The 21,493-nt window shown below is 38.1% G+C and overlaps 1 protein-coding gene across 4 annotated transcripts in view; it reads right to left on the bottom strand.

Moving 5' to 3' along the window:
• The window catches only part of PPP1R12B (protein phosphatase 1, regulatory subunit 12B), a 252,031-nt gene that overhangs the window by 130,939 nt on the left and 99,599 nt on the right, over positions 1-21,493 (bottom strand). For 2 of the 4 annotated variants that reach the window (XM_011931766.1, XM_011931765.1), the window contains exons 12-13: positions 21,053-21,178; positions 14,196-14,381 (exon numbers count right to left, since the gene is read on the bottom strand). In XM_011931766.1, coding sequence (XP_011787156.1) covers positions 14,196-14,381; positions 21,053-21,178 — 312 coding nt within the window. Of the gene's footprint in view, positions 1-1,609; positions 1,967-14,195; positions 14,382-21,052; positions 21,179-21,493 lie in introns of those variants that run through there. The other 2 variants (XM_011931768.1, XM_011931769.1) reach the window with 1 other exon arrangement.

Here is a 21,493-nt window from a genome sequence, read left to right as displayed (position 1 = left end):
CTCCAGCCTGGGTGACAGAGTGAGACTCTGTCTCAAAAAAAAAAAAAAGAAACTGAACAAGAGAAGTTAAATGGCTTGCCTGAAAAGGCATAAATTGTGGGCTTAGCTGGAGAGTAAACTAGGTATCCTGTCTTGCAACTCAGGGAGCTTTATATCTTGTACCTGTTGCTCTTGTGTGAAGAAGTGCCATGGTGAAAATGCACAAAGGGCCTTCATGTGCCAAAAATATCTGCATTCCCTATATTAAAACACTTAAATGGAATGGGACAGAAAGGCTCATCGGCAAACTCATCCAAACACAAAACGGTCTTTGCTAGCTTCACACTCAAGTAGATCAACAGACATTCTTCTGCTGCCATCTTATGGGCATAGAAGATCACTACACATGGGCTTATTTTCATTTGAGAACTAATTTTATTCAATAAACATTTACCCATCATCTACTATGTATTAGGCTCTGTGAAGAAAACCCACTTAAAAAGCACCCTCAAGAAGCTCAATGTGGTAATGAAAAGCAACAACATACCATTTAATTAATTAGTAAACCAATCCTAAAACAGTGTTACAAAAAAAGAACACTGAAGAGTGTTTTAGCCTGGGGCTCGAGTGTAGCAGGGTAGTCAGCAGTGGGTTCTAATTTGCAGGAGTTCTTACAGTATGAATACAATTTTGTTAAGCAGAGAAGGTGAGAAAAAAACCACTCCAGAAAGAAGGTTGGTCACCCATGGACAAAGAAAGAGGGTCACGAAAGTAACCTACAGGAAATAGGCCTAATCTTTCTACCTGAATAAAGTGACTCAATTACCAGGAAGAAGAGTTGAGAGAAAGGGATAAGAAAAATAGGGAGAAAAGTATACTCCTGGGTAGGCTGAATTCAGAGTTTGGTGAGTGCTGTCTCTACAGGACTAAAATGACTAACGATCAGCAGGATTTTCTATATTGCCTGACTCAGCATGTGTTTGAATTCTGTCCAGAAATTGGTCCTCTGAACAAGATCAATTAGGAAACTTCTCATCTTATATACAGGGAAAAACACTAACTTCCATTAATATTCAATCTGATTGTAGAGTGTGTAGTAAGTAAACAACTTTTACCTATACCTGGTCAAACTAGTCTCTTCATTTTATAATTTCAAAGGCCAACTCAAGTTGCAACTGCCCCTTCACCTATGTAAACAAGCTTCTTTCTGGAATTGCCTAAATATCCAACAATTCTTTTTGTTTTACTTATTTAAAACATATATTGTATCATATTTAAGGTAAACAAGAACAATATAAAGAATAATAAACCATCACCTGTGTCTTACCATCCAACTTAAGAATAACAGTGCCAATTCCAGTTTCTTCTTTAAAAGAGAAACGTGTTTCTACTTCTTGAAACTCTTAATTGTCCTCTGCTATCCTAATCTTTTGGGTCTGATCTTCATAAGTCAGTGCGTATGTTTAAATTCATTAGGAATGTGAAGAAACACTAGTGAAGTTCCAAACTGGTTATATCTTATTCTTACCACTTGCCCAACCATACCACCAAATCAAAGTATGCAACCAAGCCAGTTTCCCAAAGAAACATGTATCTAGGACATTAAAGCTATCAAACAAAGAAATTTTACCTGCTGCTTCTGACATTCCGGGTCCAGCACTTGCTGATGTCTCAACTCAACACACTGGAGTTAGCCTCCAAACACAGAGAGTGCTAATAAACTACGGCAGAGGTTTGTCTCAATTCCCCAGAACACCCAGATCAACTTCCTGTGCCTCTGATTTCCATAAAACCAGGAATGGCAAGGAACTCTATTGCCAGATCAAATCATTCCAGGTGAGAGCAGGTCAAGCTACTTCAGACACACCTTGCCACACACCTGTGCAGCAACTTTCCCAGAAGCCCAATTTTCAACAAATGGGTGGTTACTCCTCTGGCTGTCCTTCTCTAAACACTGGAGCCCATTTTATGAGATTGTACCAGCAACTGTCCTTTTCTAAAATGGGAAAATCAACTGATAAAAGAGAAGGGAGGGTTGAATGAGGGCTCAAAATTTTGGTCCCTCCTACATGTCACCAATATTCACAGCTCTGAAAAATGAACCACTTTATCAGAAGGAGATTAACCTCAAAAACATGACTGATAACAGCTTTTAGTAGCAGGTATTGGGTGACTGTCTTCACTCTGAAGTGGCTGGGAATTGGGATAGAACTACCAGAGGTTCTGCTACATAAGGAAATGGACTCTCGTCCTTTCTTCTAAATGCACATGTCCTGAGGGGGAGGGGAAAACACTTTAAGCTTTCACTCCTGAACTGTTAAGTCGTGGGCTGAGAAACTGCATGACAAATGCCCTTGTCTCTAGAAAATGAAGTGAGATGGTGTTGGCAACAGCCATGTTTAGCAACAGAAATATGCAAAAAAGAAAATAGATTCTTTTATTCAAGGCTCTACATCTCATTGCTTTAACTTTTAGTAGACACCATCCAGGCCTCCCTTCCCAGAACTGTTTGGTGGAGATAAACAGTACTAATGTTATTTTTAAACAGCTTTATTGAGACATAATTCACATACCCATTAGGTGTACCATTTAAAGATTTTTAGTATATTCAGATTTATGCAATCATCACTATAACCAATTTTAAAACATGCTCACCCTAGTATCAAAAATATCCACTACTGCATAGTATGGAGTGTACTTGTTTGCGAAACAATAGAAATTGACCTCACTAAATTAGGCAGGAAAGGAATCTGTGGGAGGGAATTACTAACATTTTTAGCATAAAGAATATCACTGGGATAGGAGGCCCAGGCTCGAACTTTCCTGCAAGGGTCAACTGCTACCATTATCACATTCAGCTCACTAGCTGTTGCCTCAAATAAATGTTCAAGTGCTTAGATTCCTGGACACTGCTTGGTGAGGGGAAAAAGGCATAAGAAGGTACCTGTGTATGGCTGCCACTTACTGTGGCACGATAATGGAGATTTTCCCTTAGGGCTGCAGAAAATAATGTATGACATTATAAATAATTGGTAAGGAGATCAGAGGCAGGACAAGTGAGCTTAAATTTAAAAATTAAGTCTCCTAAACTTGAGATATGGAATCCCTATAGCATGTAGGGTTTAAAAATTAAATAAAACAACCTAAAATCTAAAATGGTATTAACATTTAGCATTTTTGGGTGGATCTTATTTCCAAATGTATTGGCTCTGGAGAAGCTAGGAATGGATCTTAATGAAAGTCAAAAAAGCATTTCACTGGTAATGACATATAAAATTGTCATATATATCTCTAAACTGTTTTGTAGTTTGCAAGGTACGTTCACATAGTCTGTCTCATTTGATCCTCACAGTAACTTCATGAGATAGGTTTGGGAAAATCTAGGTTACTTGTAAATTATTTCTAATCTTCATATACAAACAAACAAGGTAAGCATTATCCCTTTTTGACATATGAGGAAAGAGTCAGAAACGGAACTTGATTTATTTAACCAAAATCACACATACAAGAGGCTGAACTGGACTCTTCTTTTTTTTTTTTTTTTTTTTAAAGAGATGGGGGTCTCACTATATTGCCCAGGCTGGTCTTGAGCTCCCAGCATCAAGTGATCCTCCTGCCTCAGCCTCTCAAGAAGCTGGGATTACAGGTATCAGCCACCACACCCCATTTGAACTGAACTCTTAAATCAATCCTGTGTATTTTCCACTAAGTCCAGCCATTCACAGTTATCTAGGGGTAGCCTCATCTCTCAGGCAGCAACATATCATCACTACTATTTCAAAGAGACATATTCTGAAAAAAATTACATAGAGGTGCCATATGACACTGAAAGCAGTTTGTTTGTAAGGTATATTCAGCCTGGTGAAGCCTCTTGTCATTCTGCTACCTAAGGATTAGGGAGGGCCACAGCACTAAAAGAATCGCCTTTTTTCTTTCTATTCCAGAATTGTTCAAAGTCCCACAGCATAATCCTAATTCTATAAGCAATCCAGAGACCTCCAGAATGGTAATATAGTGAAAATGTACCTACTGCTACATATGTTTCACTCTCTTCTTGTTCAATATTCATACTTAGGAAGAGAGAGCTTATTTCTTTCAGTAGAGAAAAAACTTGGTAGTGGCAGCATGACTGCAGACTTTTAGACAACTAAACACTTTAGAGCAAAAATAGAGAAAGATTGGAGTTGTTTTTGGAACCTCTTTTCTAGAGTACCTTTTTGAATTGACAACTGCCAGTCTTCAGCTTGGACACAGAGGAACAAATCAAATGACTTTTAAAAACCATTAACTCAGAGTTTAAATTCTTGGTTTAAATTTTAAACATTCCAAGGATGATGCCAAATTAATCTGCTGACAGCTTCACATTAGTAGGTACAAGTACCTAGCTTATAAAGACCCCAAGGAACTGAAGAAGGTCGATAAGTGTGGTATATATGACTCAGCCAGTACTCACTGTATGTTGACCAAGCAGTCATATGTAATGTGAGCTATTTGGGACAGACAATTTTAGTTTATTGTGGAGAAAAACTATTTTTAACCATTTCTACAAAGAAAAGAAAGAGCACCATAAAAAAAATGTAAAATTCAGGGTTGGGCGACAGAGAAAAAGCTAAAGGAGAAACAAAAGAATCAAAGGCAGACACTATTAGACTCTAATATTAGCAATGGGAATTGTTTACATTTTGTTGCTAAGGAAAACTTAGAGCTTTGGAAAATGAACCCAACCACTACACTATTGTGACAGCTGCTGCCTGGCCCTGGTATTTCTGCAGAGCTATCTGCCAACAGCTTGCCACTTGCCATTTCTATCCTGTCAAATCAGTCCCTTTATAATCAGATGACCTTGTTTCTATATTCTCACAAGCAATCCAAAGACTGAATGGCAGTTATCAGAATGCCCTAAAGATAGAGACTGTTGCATTCTGAGCTGTGGACTGGCCCCTGAATCAAAACCTTTATTCTGAATGGATAATACTTAAATTCAATAGAAGAAATGGTCAGTGAATTCAATAAGGAGGAAAAGAAGGCTTAGGTGATAGTCTCTACTATGCCTCTGACTCAAAATGTGATATTAAGCAAATGACTCTATGCTCTTAGGACCTCAGCATTCCCATTTGTAAAATAGGGAGCATATGTTCTAGTCCTTTCCATCTTATAAAGAGAATATATTCAAGCACACTTGAACTTTTCAGGGGGGAAAAAAAGGAACTTCACAAATCCAAGATTATGCCCTTCTCAAAAGGAATAAACTGTTTTAGAAGTTCTGCACCGAGTTATGTATGCAAAACCATAAATCATCTAGAATCCTGCAAACCTTGAATCTCTATTATATTTACTCTTCAATGATCACGGCCTTCTTCACAGACTTACATTATAAGAAAGACTGTTGTCCCTATAATTAATTTTCCTTCATGCCCTCCTGCTCCCTCTGCCCCATCGTAACATAACCCTTTATCATTTTGGAACTTTGGAAAATACAGAAAAAATAAAAATACAAAGTATCCATAATAGACCCAAAAATCCAATATTAACATTTCCATGTTTATTACTATTTGATATCATAATGTATTCTTTTATATCTAGCTTTGTTCATTTAGCAACATATCTGTAGTTAACAAACTGCATAAAGAACTGTTAGCACAAGAGTGTAAAGCTGAGACTGATCACTGGCCAATTGGTATGCACATACCCACTTATTCCCTCTTAAGATAAAACATTCTCAGAAAAGGAGAGCCAGTTGTGCAACTTAATGGTAAAACCCACTCCCCAACTGAAGTGCTCTAATTACACTGCAAATGGAGATTATTTCTAAGAGAGAACCTTCTACTACTCAGGTCTAGCTGTGGCCAGTTTTAAAGCCCCATTTATCCCAATGCTCACTACTTGTTTGAAATTGGACCTGTGAACACAGGCTTCAGGCTTTTATTAAGGTTTCCCAGTACGAGTCAAAATCCTTCCACAATGAGCTGATTACAGAGAAAGCTGCAGCTTCAAGCGGAGAATTAGCATCCAGCATGCTCTTTCAGAAGGAAAATTTAGCTGTTTTCAAAACATCTCATTTTTTTTCCCTTTCAGTTTATGCTTGTCTAGCCAGAGAAATGAAATGACTTTAATTCTGTAAAGCCTTAAATGATATGTTTTATTTGATCAAGTCATTCCCCTGCTGGAAATCCCTCAATTGTATTCCATAGCTTCAAGACTAGAAATTCAAATTTCTTAGCACAGTACAGACAAAAATCTACATGATTTGGTTCCTGCCTAATTCTCTAGTTTGACAATTTCCAAAGCTTCTGCAGTGGAATACCAGTCTTGGGTTTCTTTGAAAAACAAAACAAAACTACTAGATGGACTCAGAAATTTGGAAAATGCTGCAAATCCCCTAACCACTCCCATGTCCCACTCTCCCCACTCCCCAGAGAGGAATGACCCTAAGAAGGCTTTTGAGTGATCCTATCTAATTTTGTTTAATCCATTGTTCCCAGATTCATTTGGCCACAGCATACTTTTTTTTTCCTTCATCTAAATCTATTCCACAAAAGACACTGTCAGAAATGCTAACCTCGCCTCACCTTCTCCCAGCTTCAGGCATTCCAAACTTGTTTGTTTCTTGAATTTCTTATGTTTCCTCTCAAATACCATCCTCCTATTACTACTTATAGCTAACTTACAGTTGCCTTTCAAAATTCAACTCCAGTTACCTCCTCTGGTAGGCCTTCCTTGTCACCCTATTCAACCTAATTGAGATTCCCCTTCTCTATGCTGTCATAGCAATCTATACATATCTTTACCACAGCACTTAACAACTGTACAATAATATTTGATGTACTTGTTTGCCTTCCCATAATACTTATATCTTCAAGGGCAGAAAAAATGTTTTCTTTTTTTCTTTTTTCTTTTTTTTTTTTGACCAAGTTTCGCTCTGTCGCCCGGACTGGAGTTCAATGGTGCAATCTCAGCTCACTGCAAGCTTTGCCTCCCAGGTTCAAGTGATTCTCCTGCCTCAGCCTCCTTAGAAGCTGGGATTACAGGCACATGTCACCACGCCCAGCTAATTTTTTGTATTTTTTAAGTAGAGAAGGTGTGTCGCCATGTTGGTCAGGCTGGTCTTGAACTCCAGACCTCAAGTAGTTCGCTCACCTCGGCCTCCCAAAGTGCTGGAATTACAGGTGTAAGCTACTGCAAAAAAATGTTTTTTTTTTTTTTGGCCAAAAAAAATGTTTTCTTTGGTCTTATATCCTTAATGTCTCTGTGCCTGGCACATCCCAATCTCTCAATAAGTGGTTGTTAGGTGCTTTATATATGTGGGTTCCCATTTAAACAAGATTCTATATAGATAATACTATTTTGCAAAATCTTATACTTTAAAAACCATTCCTGATTCATTTACCAAACTCTTCCTATACGTGTGTCTATCTTCACTACCACTAGTCAACTGTAATTCTTGTTACCTATTCCAATATAGTCTGAGGTTTCTTTCTGCATTAAAAACTTTTATTAGGTCGGGCGTGGTGGCTCAAGCCTGTAATCCCAGCACTTTGGGAGGCCGAGACGGGTGGATCACGAGGTCAGGAGATCGAGACTATCCTGGCTAAGCTGGTGAAACCCCGTCTCTACTAAAAAATACAAAAAACTAGCCGGGCGAGGTGGCGGGCGCCTGTAGTCCCAGCTACTCGGGAGGCTGAGGCAGGAGAATGGTGTAAACCCGGGAGGCGGAGCTTGCAGTGAGCTGAGATCCGGCCACTGCACTCCAGCCTGGGCGACAGAGCGAGACTCCGTCTCAAAAAAAAAAAAAAAACAAAAGGCCGGGCGTGGTGGCTCAAGCCTGTAATCCCAGCACTTTGGGAGGCCAAGACGGGTGGATCACGAGGTCAGGAGATCGAGACTATCCTGGCTAAGATGGTGAAACCCCGTCTCTACTAAAAAATACAAAAAACTAGCCGGGTGAGGTGGCGGGCACCTGTAGTCCCAGCTACACGGGAGGCTGAGGCAGGAGAATGGCATAAACCCAGGAGGCGGAGCTTGCAGTGAGCTGAGATCCGGCCACTGCACTCCAGCCCGGGCGACAGAGCGAGACTCTGTCTCAAAAAAAAAAAAAAAAACTTTTATTACATGTTAGTCTGCATCTATGAGTTTATCACAGAACTCTCCCTCATGGTGATCTTCAGTGTTTATGTTTTATGTGAATTCATCTTTGGTTCAAACTGTTTTTACAGTTTACAGTTTTTTACTCTGGGTTGCAGATGTGTTCCTTCAAGGTGGTTTTGAATTTACTTGTGCCAGGGCCCCAGAGTTTCAAGGGTACAGACACAGTTTCTGTATTAAATCCTTGACTTTTGGGATTTCTAACCTATATGAATAGTGAAAATTTCTCACAAATGAGTTGTCTGCCCCTACCATGATCCTTGTATAGATTTCCTTCCTTGCCACTTCCTTGAGTTATGGGCTAAGTACCCTTTTCATGAACTGGGCAGCCCTTCGAGATTTCTAGCTTGATATATAGTTTCTTGGTTACAGCTCACAGCCTTAGTAGGCCCAAAGCCATGCTTTCTACACATACATGGCATTAAAATCTGAGCGTCCAGACCTTATGATCTACATATAGGTCTGACACCAATCCTGGGTCACTCAAACTACTCTGGATTTTGAGTACTCTTCACTTTTGTCATGTGAGAGTTCCCTATCATTCTTCTGAATTCAACTATGAATTTCTGTTTATAATGGGCAAGGGAGCCTTACAAGTTCCATCTACTATGTTGGAATCATCCTCCTAAACATATTTTGAAACCATTCACATTTCTTTCTTTCTTTCTTTCTTTTTTTTTTTGAGACAGATTGTTGTTCTGTGGCCCAGGCTGGAGTGCACTGGCATGATCAGCTCACTGCAACCTCCACCTCCCAGGCTCAAGCAATTTTACTGCCTCAGCCTCCCAAGTAGCTGGGATTACAGGTGTGTGCCACCACTCCTGGCTAATTTTTGTATTTTTACTAGAGACGGGATTGTACTGTGTTGGCCAGGCTGGTCTAGAACTCCTGACCTCAAGTGATCCACCCTCCCTCAGCCTCCCAAAGTGCTGGGATTACAGACACGAGTCACAGTGCCTGGCCAAGATCATTCACACTTTTCTGTATCTCTTCTACCATTATCTTAGTGCAAGCCACTGTTCTCTCTCATGAGCCTTTCTTCTGCACTGGTTTCCTTACTGGTCATCTCACATCCATTCTTGTCTATTTTTCCTCATCCAATTCATATGTAATACTGCAGCCAGAGTTTAAAAGCCACAACTTTAAAAACTATAGGTCAGGTCATGGTACTTTTTGCTTAAAATCTTCTAGTGGCATATGACCCAGAAATTCTACTCCTAGGTATACCGTATGTCCACACAAAAACTTCTCACAAATGCTCATGGTAACATTATGCATAATAACTAAAAGGTAGAAACAACTCAAGTGTCCATTGACTTATGAATGGACAAACAAAATGTGGCATTATCTATATGATGGAATATTATTCACCCATGTAAAGGAATACAGTACTGATACATGCTATCACATGGATGAACCTCGAAAACATTATATTAAGTAAAATAAGTCAGTCACAAAAGACTGTATTTTTATCCCATTTATACAAAATGTCCAAAATAAGCAAATCCATAGACAAAAAGTATATCAGTGGTTGCTTAGGCCCAGGGGGAATGAGGAGACTGTGAGGGATAGCTACAGGGTACAGGATTTCTCTCTAAGATGATGAAAATGTTCTGTAATTAACTGTGATGATGGTTCCACATATCTTTGAATATACTAAAAACCACTGCATTGTATACTTTAAATGAGTAAATTGTATGGTATGTGAATTCTCTCTCTATATATATATGTATATATGTATATAGCTTCTACCCACTCCTCAAGCTTCATCCTAGACCTTTCCCCCTCATTCTCTACTCTTAGTCACAATGCCTTCTCTCAGTTTCTCCAAAAGATCAAGTGCCTTTTCACCTTAGTGTCTTTTCAATTGCCAGACCTTTTGTTTGGAATGCCCATTCCCTTCTCTTCACTTAGCTATTACTTAACCAGCAGATCTCAGGTTGAGCAGTATCATACCTTCATGAGAGCCTTCTTTCATCCTCCAGGAGAAGGGAAATCTTTTTTTTTTTTTAAGAGACAGGGTTGTGCTCTGTGGTCGAGGCTGGAGCACAGTGGTGTTATCATAGTTCATGGTAGCCTCAAACTCCAGGGCTCAAGAGCCCTTCCCATCTCAGGCTCTCAAGCAGCTGGGAACGTATGCCACCACCCCGTTAATTTTATTTTTGTAGACATGGGGTCTTGCTATGTTGCCCAGGCTAGTCTTGAGCTCTTGGTCTCAAGTGATCCTCCCAACTTGGCCTCCCAAAATGCCAAGGTTACAGGTGTGAGCTACCATACCTGGCCAAGAAGGGAAGTCTTCTGTCGGCAGATCTTCGGTAAGACACTGTTGTAACAACTCATACTACTACTTTATAATATATTACACAAATATAATTATTTACATTTTTCTTTTTCACTAGCATATTTGTTTCACAAGGGCTCACATCATATTTGTCTGGTTCACTGATGTATCACCCAGGCTTCTCATAGCACCTGGCAATAGGTACTTTAAAATATTCAATAAATATTTTGAAGATGAATGAATGCTAGAACATATCCAGTGAATGAGTCCAACCAGTCTACATCTAACATCTCCCTACTTACTTATCTTGTGCCACTCCTAAAATACACTTATCTTGACCTGTACTTGATGTACCACATTCAACTCATAATTCACTAATATTTTGATTTAACCCTGTGATTCACATATCTGGTCTCTGTTACAGGTACTATCTTATTGACTGTAGATTACAACATTTCCAGAAGGCAGTAAAACTAAGTTTCTCCAAATAACAGTTCATACAACAAGGTATTTAATAATGTAGTTTTATAAATAACCTGATATTCCCATCCTTTCTAGCATCGAGGTCTTAATGATGAATTTAACTCATTTTACTTCTCTCAGCTCAGAAAGATTTTTTAAAGAGAATTTTTGTCAGCTAATGAAAAGATTCCTTTTGTATTTAGTTGCTAGGTGAAACTAACAGTATCTAAATTATATTTGAGCTATTAAGTATATAAGTATTTACTATCCAAGATTGATTTATTACTATTTCCTTGGCTGGAGACCAATTTTAAAAAGACAGTTCCTGGCTCTGAAACCTGTTAGCCCAAAAAATGAGTTTCCTGCCATTTTATGTAAAGAAATGAAAAACAAACAAACAAACAAAAAAAACGAAAAAGAAAAAAGGAAGGAAAAGAAAAGAAGAAAAACACTATTTTCCAACTCAACATCTCCCTTAACTTCCTTCTCAAAATGTCTTTTTAAAAAAAAGTCTTTATAATAGACACATTAGAGCTGTCCTTATTATAATAAGCAAACATTAAAAGTTCTATTTGTATTGTATCTTGTATCTTGTTTAATTTGTATCTTTTATACTTACTACACATATACACACACTCACATGGGACCTGATGGCTTCACTGCTGAATTTTACCAAACACTTAAAGAAGAATTAGTACCAATCTTACTCAAACTATTCTGAAAAACAGAAAAGGAAGGAATACTTCCAAACTCACCTGATGAGGCCAACATTACCTTGATACCAAATCAGAAAAGACACATTAAAAAAAGAAAACTACAGGCCACTACTAGCAAACCAAGTTCAACAACACATTAAAAAGATAATTCATCATGATCAAGTGAGATTTATCCCAGGGATGCAAGGATGGTTCAAAGATACAAAAATCATTCAGTATGATATATCATATTGACAGAATGAAAGATAAAAATCCTATGATCATTTCAATTGATGCTGAAATAGCATTTGATAAAATTCAACATCCTTTCATGATAAAAACCCTCAAAAAACTGGGTATAGAAGGAACATACTTCAACACACTAAAAGCCATATATGACAAACCCACAGCTATTATCATACTGAATGGGGAAAAACAGAAAGCCTTTTCTCTAAGATCTGAAACAAGACAAGGATGTCCACTTTCAACCACTGTTATTCAATATAGTGCTGAAGTCCTACTTAGAGCAATCAGACAAGAGAAAGTAATAGGTTGGGCACGGTGGCTCACGCCTGTAATTGTAGCATTTCGGAAGCCACAGGTGGGAAAATGTCTTGAGTCCAGGAGTTTGAGACCAGCTTGGGCAACCCAGTGAGACCTCATCTCTATTACAAAAAAAAAAACCGAAAAGGTATCATTTTTTTCATGAATGAAATGCAAATATCCAATAAGCACATGAAAAGATGAAAAATATAGGAAAAGAGAGAGAGAGAGTAATACATGACATCCAAATTGGAAAGGAAGAAGTCAAATTACCCTTGTTTACAGATATATAATCTTATATTTGGAAAAACCTAAAGACTCTACCAAAAAAACTATTAGAACTGAAAAATTCAATAAAGTTGCGGAATTTAAAATCAACATACAAAAGTCAGTAGCATTTTTATTTGCCAAGAGTGAACAATCTGAAAAAGAAATCAAGAAAGTAAACCCATTTGCAATAGTTACAAATAAAACAAAATATCTAGGAATTAATCAAAGAACTAAAAGATCTTTACGATGAAAACTATAAAACACGGGTGTAAGAAATTAAATAGCACACAAATAAAGATATTCCATATTCATGGACTGGAAGAATCAATATTGTTAAAACATCCATACTACCCAAAGCAATTTCCAGATTCAATGTAATCCCTATCAAAATACCAATGCTATTCTTCACAGAAACAGAAAAAACAATCCTAAAATTCATATGGAACTACAGAAGACCCAGAATAGCAAAGCCACCCTAAGCAAAAAGAACAAAACTGGAATAACATTACCTGACTTCAAATTATACCACAAAGCTATTATAACCAAAACAGCATAGTTCTGACATAAAAACAGACACACAGACCAATGGAACAGAGTAGAGAACTCGGAAATAAATCCATACATCTACAGTGAACTCATTTTTGACAAAGGTGCCAAGAACATACATTGGAGAAAAGACAGTCTCTAAATACACACAAATATAAAAGCTCCTTGATTTGGATATTCAAAATAATATGAAGTCAAACTGAAATCTAAATTTTGATAAGATTTCACCTAGTCTAATCTTTAACAAGGGATAATTATAGCCTTAGTCTTTAAGTACATGTGAAACTCCCAAATGCGGTACATTCTATTTTTAATACTTCCTCAAGTAGGAGAAAATGACCCATTCTTGCTTGGTCACATTTTCCAAGGTTTCTCTTAATGCTGGCAATCAAAAAGTTTTTCGTAGCTTCTACCTTAAATATCTTTTATGTCAATTCACAATGTTCTCTCAACTTCTCTCTAAGGAAATTACAGAATACCTAGTCACTATTCTTCTACCATATCATCACATACTATTCATTTCTTTTTCTGGTATTCTTCTCAAAGTAATCAAAAGTTTATATCCTAGTTCTATTTCTTTGAGCCTTGTGTCATACTGCTCCCTTTCTTTGCTGCCAGTGAAGTCAACATAGACTATCCGTAACAAAACAAAGGATCCTTCTCTGTGCTTCACAGGTTCTCCATTACAAAATGGTGAAATAATGCCTAACAATTGTCTCTATCACAAGACAAACAGAAAAAAGATATGCCTAAATCCATAACGGCATAAGTGTCTACGCTAAATAATCATAAATAATTGAGTCACCAAAAACTGACTGCTCAAAGGCAAAAGACAGAACAATAATTTAAAGATATATTTTCAGGCTGGGCACAGTGGCTCAGCCCTGTAATCCCAGCACTTTGAGAGGCCGAGGTGGATGGATCATGAGGTCAGGAGATCGAGACCATCCTGGCTAATATGGTGAAACTCCGTCTCTACTAAAAAGACAAAAAAATTAGCCGGGCATGGTGACACACGCCTGTAGTGCCAGCTACTCGGGAGGCTGAGGCAGGAGAATCGCTTGAACCCAGGAGGAGGAGGTTGCAGTGAGCCGAGATGGTGTCACTGCACTCCAGGTTGGGTGACAGAGCAAGGCTCCATCTCAAAAACAAACAAACAAACAAAAAAGGTAAATTTTCATAAATGTATTTGAAATTGGGAAAAGCACTTTATGCCCATTCCTTTATCTTGTACCTCAAAGCAGAGCCCCACAAATGAAATCAGTAACTCAACATACCTCCTCTTCTCCCTGGCTTCCACAGACGAATCTGTTCCAGTAATGGAGAGTACTCCAGGAGTAGCTGTAACCCCATTGGCAGTACTAGGCAGAGGGCGATTGGTGATCACACAGAGCGGGGTGCTAGAAGAGACATTGTCTGCTGTTTTCTCTGCTGTCGAGTCAGCCTGGGATTTGTGAGGAGTCCTGAAATAAAAACAGATACAAGCAGAAAGGAAATGGTTAGGCATGCTATACAACAAAGCACTGGCACAGAGACAGAAGGATTAAAGAGCGGTTCATCTAGGAAATCTTGCTCTGATGTTGTTTGTTGGATTTTTAATTTTGAGCTCTTACCGTTTGGAATAGTATAATTACACGTTTAGTCTGACATCCTTTGCCTGAGGAGTTACATTTTATGAGACTTGTATGTGTATGTGTGTGCCTGAGATTTCGTTTTAACAAAAATCATTAGCTATGGCACAAAGGCAAGATAGTGACATATGCAAGAGTGTTTTAAATGACTCCCCAGTAATATCTGGTCTCCACACATGCACACAGAGACAGGGCCTCTCTACACAAGAAAAAGACATTAAAGTCACTTACGATATTAGTCTCTACCTGTTCCTTAATTCTTGGCAGTGGGAGTCTTTGTGGTAGTCCTCAGCCTAGATTTGATGACCATCTTCTTGGATTATCCAGAGACAACTGATACTACAGCCTCAGTGTGCTTAGTTCTCCCTCACCTAGTTCAGTAACTGTTCTCTCCTTCCATTTAACCAAATGCCTGTCTATATTCATAACTGCAAAAGTGAGAAATTGAAACAAAAACCAAACCAGATTCTATAAGTATTCTTAACTACAGACTTTTCAACAGCAAGCCGTATAATTAAACTCATCTACATGAAAACAAGATCTTTGTTTCTTAACAAAGAGTTGAGAGCAACCATTGGCTCTCCACCCAAAAAGCTATCATTTGTGATGTCACAGCTGTTGCTGGGGTAACAGAGGTCCACAACTGATACAGAGATGGAGAAAGCAATGAAAAGCACAAATATTAAAAATCTATTTTTTTCACCCACTCACATTAGCAGAAATGTTCACAGGTAGCTCTAAGCTTACTTCCAAATAATCACATTACAAGCTTGAAAAAATAATAAAAATATAAAAATATAAATATGGTACCTAGATAAAACATAAAAGCAGAATATTTTAAGATAGAAGTAATATCTAAAAAACACATGCTAATTCTTCAGAAGCAATTAATGACTACAAAAAAAGGTGAAATTTTATAGTCATTTTTAAATAAAAAAAGAAAAGGCAAAAAATTCCTCAGACTTACAAGATAAGAATCTATAGGAAGTACTAATAAAATTAGCTAGACACACAGCTATAAAAAATTACACTTGCCGGGCGCGGTGGCTCAAGCCTGTAATCCCAGCACTTTGGGAGGCCGAGACGGGCGGATCACGAGGTCAGGAGATCGAGACCATCCTGGCTAACACGGTGAAACCCCGTCTCTACTAAAAAATACAAAAAAACTAGCCGGGCAAGGTGGCAGGCACCTGTAGTCCCAGCTACTCGGGAGGCTGAGGCAGGAGAATGGCGTAAACCCGGGAGGCGGAGCTTGCAGTGAGCTGAGATCCGGCCACTGCACTCCAGCCCGGGCGACAGAGCAAGACTCCGTCTCAAAAAAAAAAAAAAAAATTACACTTAACCAAATCTTACTTGAAGTTCTTTTTAGGTTAATAACATGTTTTGGTCTCACTGTAATTTCTTATGCTGTTGAAATGCCAAGGATTTTATTTTATTAAATTACATAATAGGACTTTTACTATTATTTTGAAATGCAGTGTAATTTTACAAGTAGATTGTTAGAATAAGAACAGCCCTAGAGCAGAGATCAGAGGATATGCAATGGGGTAGAATAAATATGGGCTTTGGAAACACAACATTTGCTTAAATGTAGACTCTCTGATCTCTTCTTCATTGATAAAATAGAGATAGTGGCACCTTAAAATACAGGGTTCTTCTAATGATTAAATAAAATAATGTCTGCAGGACACCTAAAATAGTACCCAGAATAAAATATAAACTCAGCAGAAACAAACAGTGACAAAATAGATAAGAGCTATGAAATGTACAAATCTGGGTTCAAATCCCACCTCAGTTCCTCACTGGCTGTGTGACCTTGGGCAGATGATTAACCTTTCGGTCTGAGTTTCCTCATCTATAAAATAATACTTTATATAATAGGTGGCTCATTATAAGAGAATAGATGATATATGTATGCATGAGACAGCTAGTTGTCTAACCCATATCCATTGTCCCTTTCTTCTTTATGAACTGAATCCCTATATTATTGACGGCAGCAATATACCTAGTTAAAGTACACACTTCTCAAAGTCTCCTGGCCACTAGAGGTATCCAATAAGACATATGCAGACAACTAGTACTTCTGGGAAAACTCTCAGTTCAGAGGCATTCTTTCTTTGCTTCCTTCTTTCCTCCTTCTTCTTCCCTAGAGTACAGCCATGATAGATACAGCAGTTATTCTGGACCATGAAGCCAGCCATGGAAATGGCAGCCATGACGCAAGAACTGTGGAGGAGAACCAGGATCCTTTAATGACTGTGGAGCTACTGAGCCAGCTCTGCATATTTCTGGACTTTCTTAAGTGCAAGAAAAAAAAACTTTATCTTATTTAAGCCACTACTATTTAGATTTATTGTCACATGTAAGCAAACTAAATCCCAATATAATACCTAACCAAATGCCTGTCACATAATGGGGTCCAACAAATTGCAGTTGTAATTATGTTCTCTCAGTTGCAGCTCTTCATAGTTATAGTAATAGCAATATAGTATTATTATATAATATGTAATATTATATATGTAAAATATAGTAATATGGCCAGGCACAGTGGCTCACGCCTGTAATCTTAGCACTTTGGGAGGCCAAGGCGGGCGGATCATGAGGTCAGGAGATCAAGATCATCCTCATTCTGGCTAACATGGTGAAACCCCATCTCTACTAAAAATACAAAAAATTAGCCAGGTGTGTTGGCATGCACCTGTAGTCCCAGCTACTCGGGAAGCTGAGGCAGGAGAATAGCTCAAGCCTGGGAGGTGAAGGTTGCACTGAACTAAAATTGCACCACTACACTCCAGCTTGAGTGATAGAGTGAGACTCCATCTCAAAAAAAAAAATAAATAAATAAATAAATAAATATATATAGTAATATAATATAGTAATAATAACCTCTCTATGTTTGTTTCTTCATCTATGGTGATAATAGTTAACATGTCTATACAAATGGATTATTATAAGGACCTAATAAATTTACCCATAATTACACAGTATTATTATTAATAATCCATCATAAACCCTTACCTCCTGGCTGAATTAATGATCACCACTTATTTTAGGGAAAGAAATCTAGTAAACTGACAAATATCAATCAAGCACCATCATTGGCGTTCCTGCAACAACACCATCATTAAGATTTTTTTCATTTTCTTTGTCAGTTGTAGACACAGACCCAAAAAAAGAGACCCTTTGCCACCACACATAAAGGATTAAAAGCCACAGTTAAAATTACAGCTAAAGTCCTAATGTACTTTCACAATAACACTCTACCATGCTATCCCTTAGATGAACTAGAAACCAAGAAGATACTGCCCCCAGAACACAGTTTAGACAAACACAAATCTGTCCCTTCTCACAATGTTTCCAGCAAAATACTCTCGTTGGCTGGGAGTTTTCAGAAGGCTATCGTAGCCTTTTGGAAAATGAGTTAGCGTTCTTTCTGATTTGGGTTTGCATGCCATTTAAAAGACTAAATACAAGAGATTCCTATTATAATTACTGGAAAATTAATAGAAGTAAAATACGAAAATATTTTCAATATTTAATTTAGCACAATAGTATGACCCTTAAATTGTAATCACAACCGGTAAGGTTGTTGAGAGATGAAATCAGTCATATTAAGCTGATGTCCAAACACCAAGTACAATTATACATACCCTTTGATTATTCAATATGCAACTGTTTACTGGTTAATACAAGTCAAAGCAAAAGCATCTTCATTAAATTCAGACATTTTCTCAGGAATTCTAACTTGCTTTTAGAGTGACAAAGTCTCTTTGGTTCAAATTTCATATCTGTTTTCAGAGCCATTAACTTTGATGAATGCAACTCAAATGGCTCAAGAAGCCTTACCTGCCATGATGTACAGATGCAGTAGTGTTTGCACTGATTGGTGCAGGGCAAGAAGAGGCAGGTTGCCACTGGCTGCCCCGAGAGGTAGATGAACCAATGGTAATGGGTGAGGTAGCAGGAGATGAATTGCGATTGGCTGAAATGTAGGGACTTGTGGGGTCACTACTTCTACCAAATGAAGCACTGCAAAACAGCACACAGTCACTTTCTTCAGGACATGCTGCTCACCCACCATTTCCCAGCACCACCTTCCCACCCAGATTGTGCACTTGAAATGAATATAGACCAAAGAAAGGGTATGACAACTGGGAAGTGAAGTGATCAACTCCAGTTAGAGCTGAGTCACTGGCAGCAAGCAGGCAATCATCCAAAAGAATGAAGGAATCATCACTCTTTGAAGGATGGTCTTTTTGGTCAATCATCCAAAAGAGTGAAGGAACGTGGAGGAAGAGAGATGATACTGAATGAGGGAAAGCAGGAAAGTAGAATATATGATAAGAGAAGAGGCTAAGAAAGGGAATAATAGGAAATAGGATAATTTTATTAGAAAAAAATAATTCCCAACAAACCCAACGCAAATAATCATGCAACCCCAAATGTCTACCTGATACAGAAGTAGCACTGCAAAAGCAAAAGTAAGACCAGAGAATTTGGAGAGGTTGTGGAGCAGAGATTTAAAATTTAAAAGTGGAAAAGGGTAAAGAAGCTCTGTGAAAAAAAGTGACTTTGAGAACTGCAGTTATTCAGCCTAAAGCAAAATTGCCTCTGGGAGGATTTAAAAAGTTTTAAGTCTAGAAAGTAATACTGTATGAGCAATAAAGGGCAACTTTCATTTGTTTCAATTGAAGACAGGTAAGAATCATCTCAATTGCAGGAAAAAATTATTTGGGTTCAAATTTCAAAAATACTTCTTGACTATAATAGAAATGAGACACTTGAGGAGATAACCAAAAAAAAAGCTATAAAGCCTTCCTTGGAAAAGAGGTATTTTAATACGGGCTATATGAATGGAATTTCTGCCTATACACAAGAGATGAACTAGAAAATGGAATGAAGGTTTGGCATAGCTGGGAAATGACAAATTTCTCCTTACACTTGCTTTTTTAAATGGTGATGGCATAAGATTCTTTCCTTTTAAAAATCATAAGATAGGCTTTTATAAAATCAAAAAATGCTTTAGGGTTACAGGAGAAGAGCTTTGGAAATTCAAGATACGGAGCAAGTTGTACATCTTTTCCTCGAAAAGTGCTCACATTATTAAGCATGCTTTTGATCCTAAATAGAGGCAGCCTGTCCCTTCACTGTTCACCATAACTTTGCCAAACTACATCTATCAAACCAAATACCTCTCAACCCATTTGCTGATTATTTGGATCACAAAAATCAACAACCTCACCACAGAATAACTCCATGCCTGGAAATTAAATGGCAGCTTTCTCCCTTCCCTTGATTTAGAACATTATTTTCTCAGAAAAGTTTTCTTGATCTTGGATTCAACTATAAGGAATAATAATGCATCCAGGAAGACCAAGGCCTTAGCCATTAAGACAAATAGGTGATAGCCTCATAGAGCAAGAAACACCTCTTTTGTGTAATAAAGCATCAGTGAGTCCATCAAACTTTCATACTTCCAAAGTTGAGCCCTTTCTTATAGAATGTATCTACAGAACTGAAGAACATTAAAAGGCAACAATGACTGTTTTATAGCTATTTCCCACGTTTCAACAATAACTAGTTGACAAGTTTTTCTGTCAAGTGGAAATAAGTGTTGATTCCAAAGAGTTAATGTGCTCATCTAGTCTATGGTCAGGGTCTGTTTCTAAGGTGGCCAACCAATCATCTAAAAAAACCCAGTGATGAAGGCTATGGTGTGAGGAGACAGTGGGAGGGGTTAAGTGGAAGTGAAGAAAGAATTCAAAGTAAGCAATAAAAAACAGATTCTTCCACATTAGCAGCAAAGTTCAAATTAAAATATTAAGTATTTTTGTAGCTTAATGGCTCTGGCAAAGGTGCTTGGTTTGCTGGCTAGTATGTGGCAAAGAAAATAATTGCAGAAAGGGAATACAGATGAGAAAAGAAGGAAACCCATGTACCTTCTCTGCACCAAACTTGCGAGTTTCACATCTTGATGGATCTGAGGGCCATTAAAGTCATAAGAAAAAAAACAACTCAAGTCCCTAAATTAACAGGCTTCAGTATGAAACTTCTTTAATGCAATAGAAAACTGTCCCCATTTCCCACCCTTCCCCACTTTATAGTATCCCTCCCTTTCTCCCCCCCCCAAAATAGCACATGGGATGAGAACTACTCTGTTTCAGAATAAGGAGAACCAGCTACTGGACAAGGATAACTTAAATTCAGTCTTGCCCAGACATTACTGAAAGCCACTTCTGACTGAAAATTTTAATAGAATGGAGAGGATGAAGTATGAAGCCAGTAGTGAGAATCTGAAATTAGCTTACTTTAATTCAATTATTAAGAGAATAAATTAATTTTAATTTTAAATTATTCAAGATGTTAATTCTAAGAAACCTGAAAGTAATTCATTTTGATTCATTTCTGTAGTGTTAATTGGACATAAAAAGGCATGCAATCATTACCCATATTCCCATGGCTAGAGTGAAAGGAACATCTCCCACCCCCTTTGAGCCTGGTACCTTTTCAAGTAGGTTGATACATAGGTGGAGGGGGCAATTGTCTGTGGGGTTTCATTTCCCTTTGCTTCATCCCTCCACAGCTGCCGGGTATAGGAGCCACTCCTCACTAGATTAACAGCTGATTCTCTGTAGAAGCATGAAAGGAAAACAAAACACTGATTCCTACCACCAGTTTTTGTCCATGATACAATGCAAACAGAGAGAGAAGAGCCAAACAGGCAAACTATAACATGGCTAATAGACACATTCTTCAGGTGATTCTGTTTTATATACCTGTTTTCTGTACAGAAGAGAAGTATTACTGCCTGCTTTCTTTTATCAACTTTGAATCAATTAATTTCAACAGGTACCGGCCGGGCGCGGTGGCTCAAGCCTGTAATCCCAGCACTTTGGGAGGCCGAGACGGGCGGATCACGAGGTCAGGAGATCGAGACCATCCTG

The sequence above is a fragment of the Colobus angolensis genome, unplaced genomic scaffold (assembly GCF_000951035.1).
Source record: "Colobus angolensis palliatus isolate OR3802 unplaced genomic scaffold, Cang.pa_1.0 Scaffold91, whole genome shotgun sequence".
NCBI lineage: Eukaryota > Metazoa > Chordata > Mammalia > Primates > Cercopithecidae > Colobus > Colobus angolensis.
The sequence above is the reverse complement of the archived record's forward strand: the minus strand, read 5'-3'. Positions and strand labels throughout refer to the sequence as shown.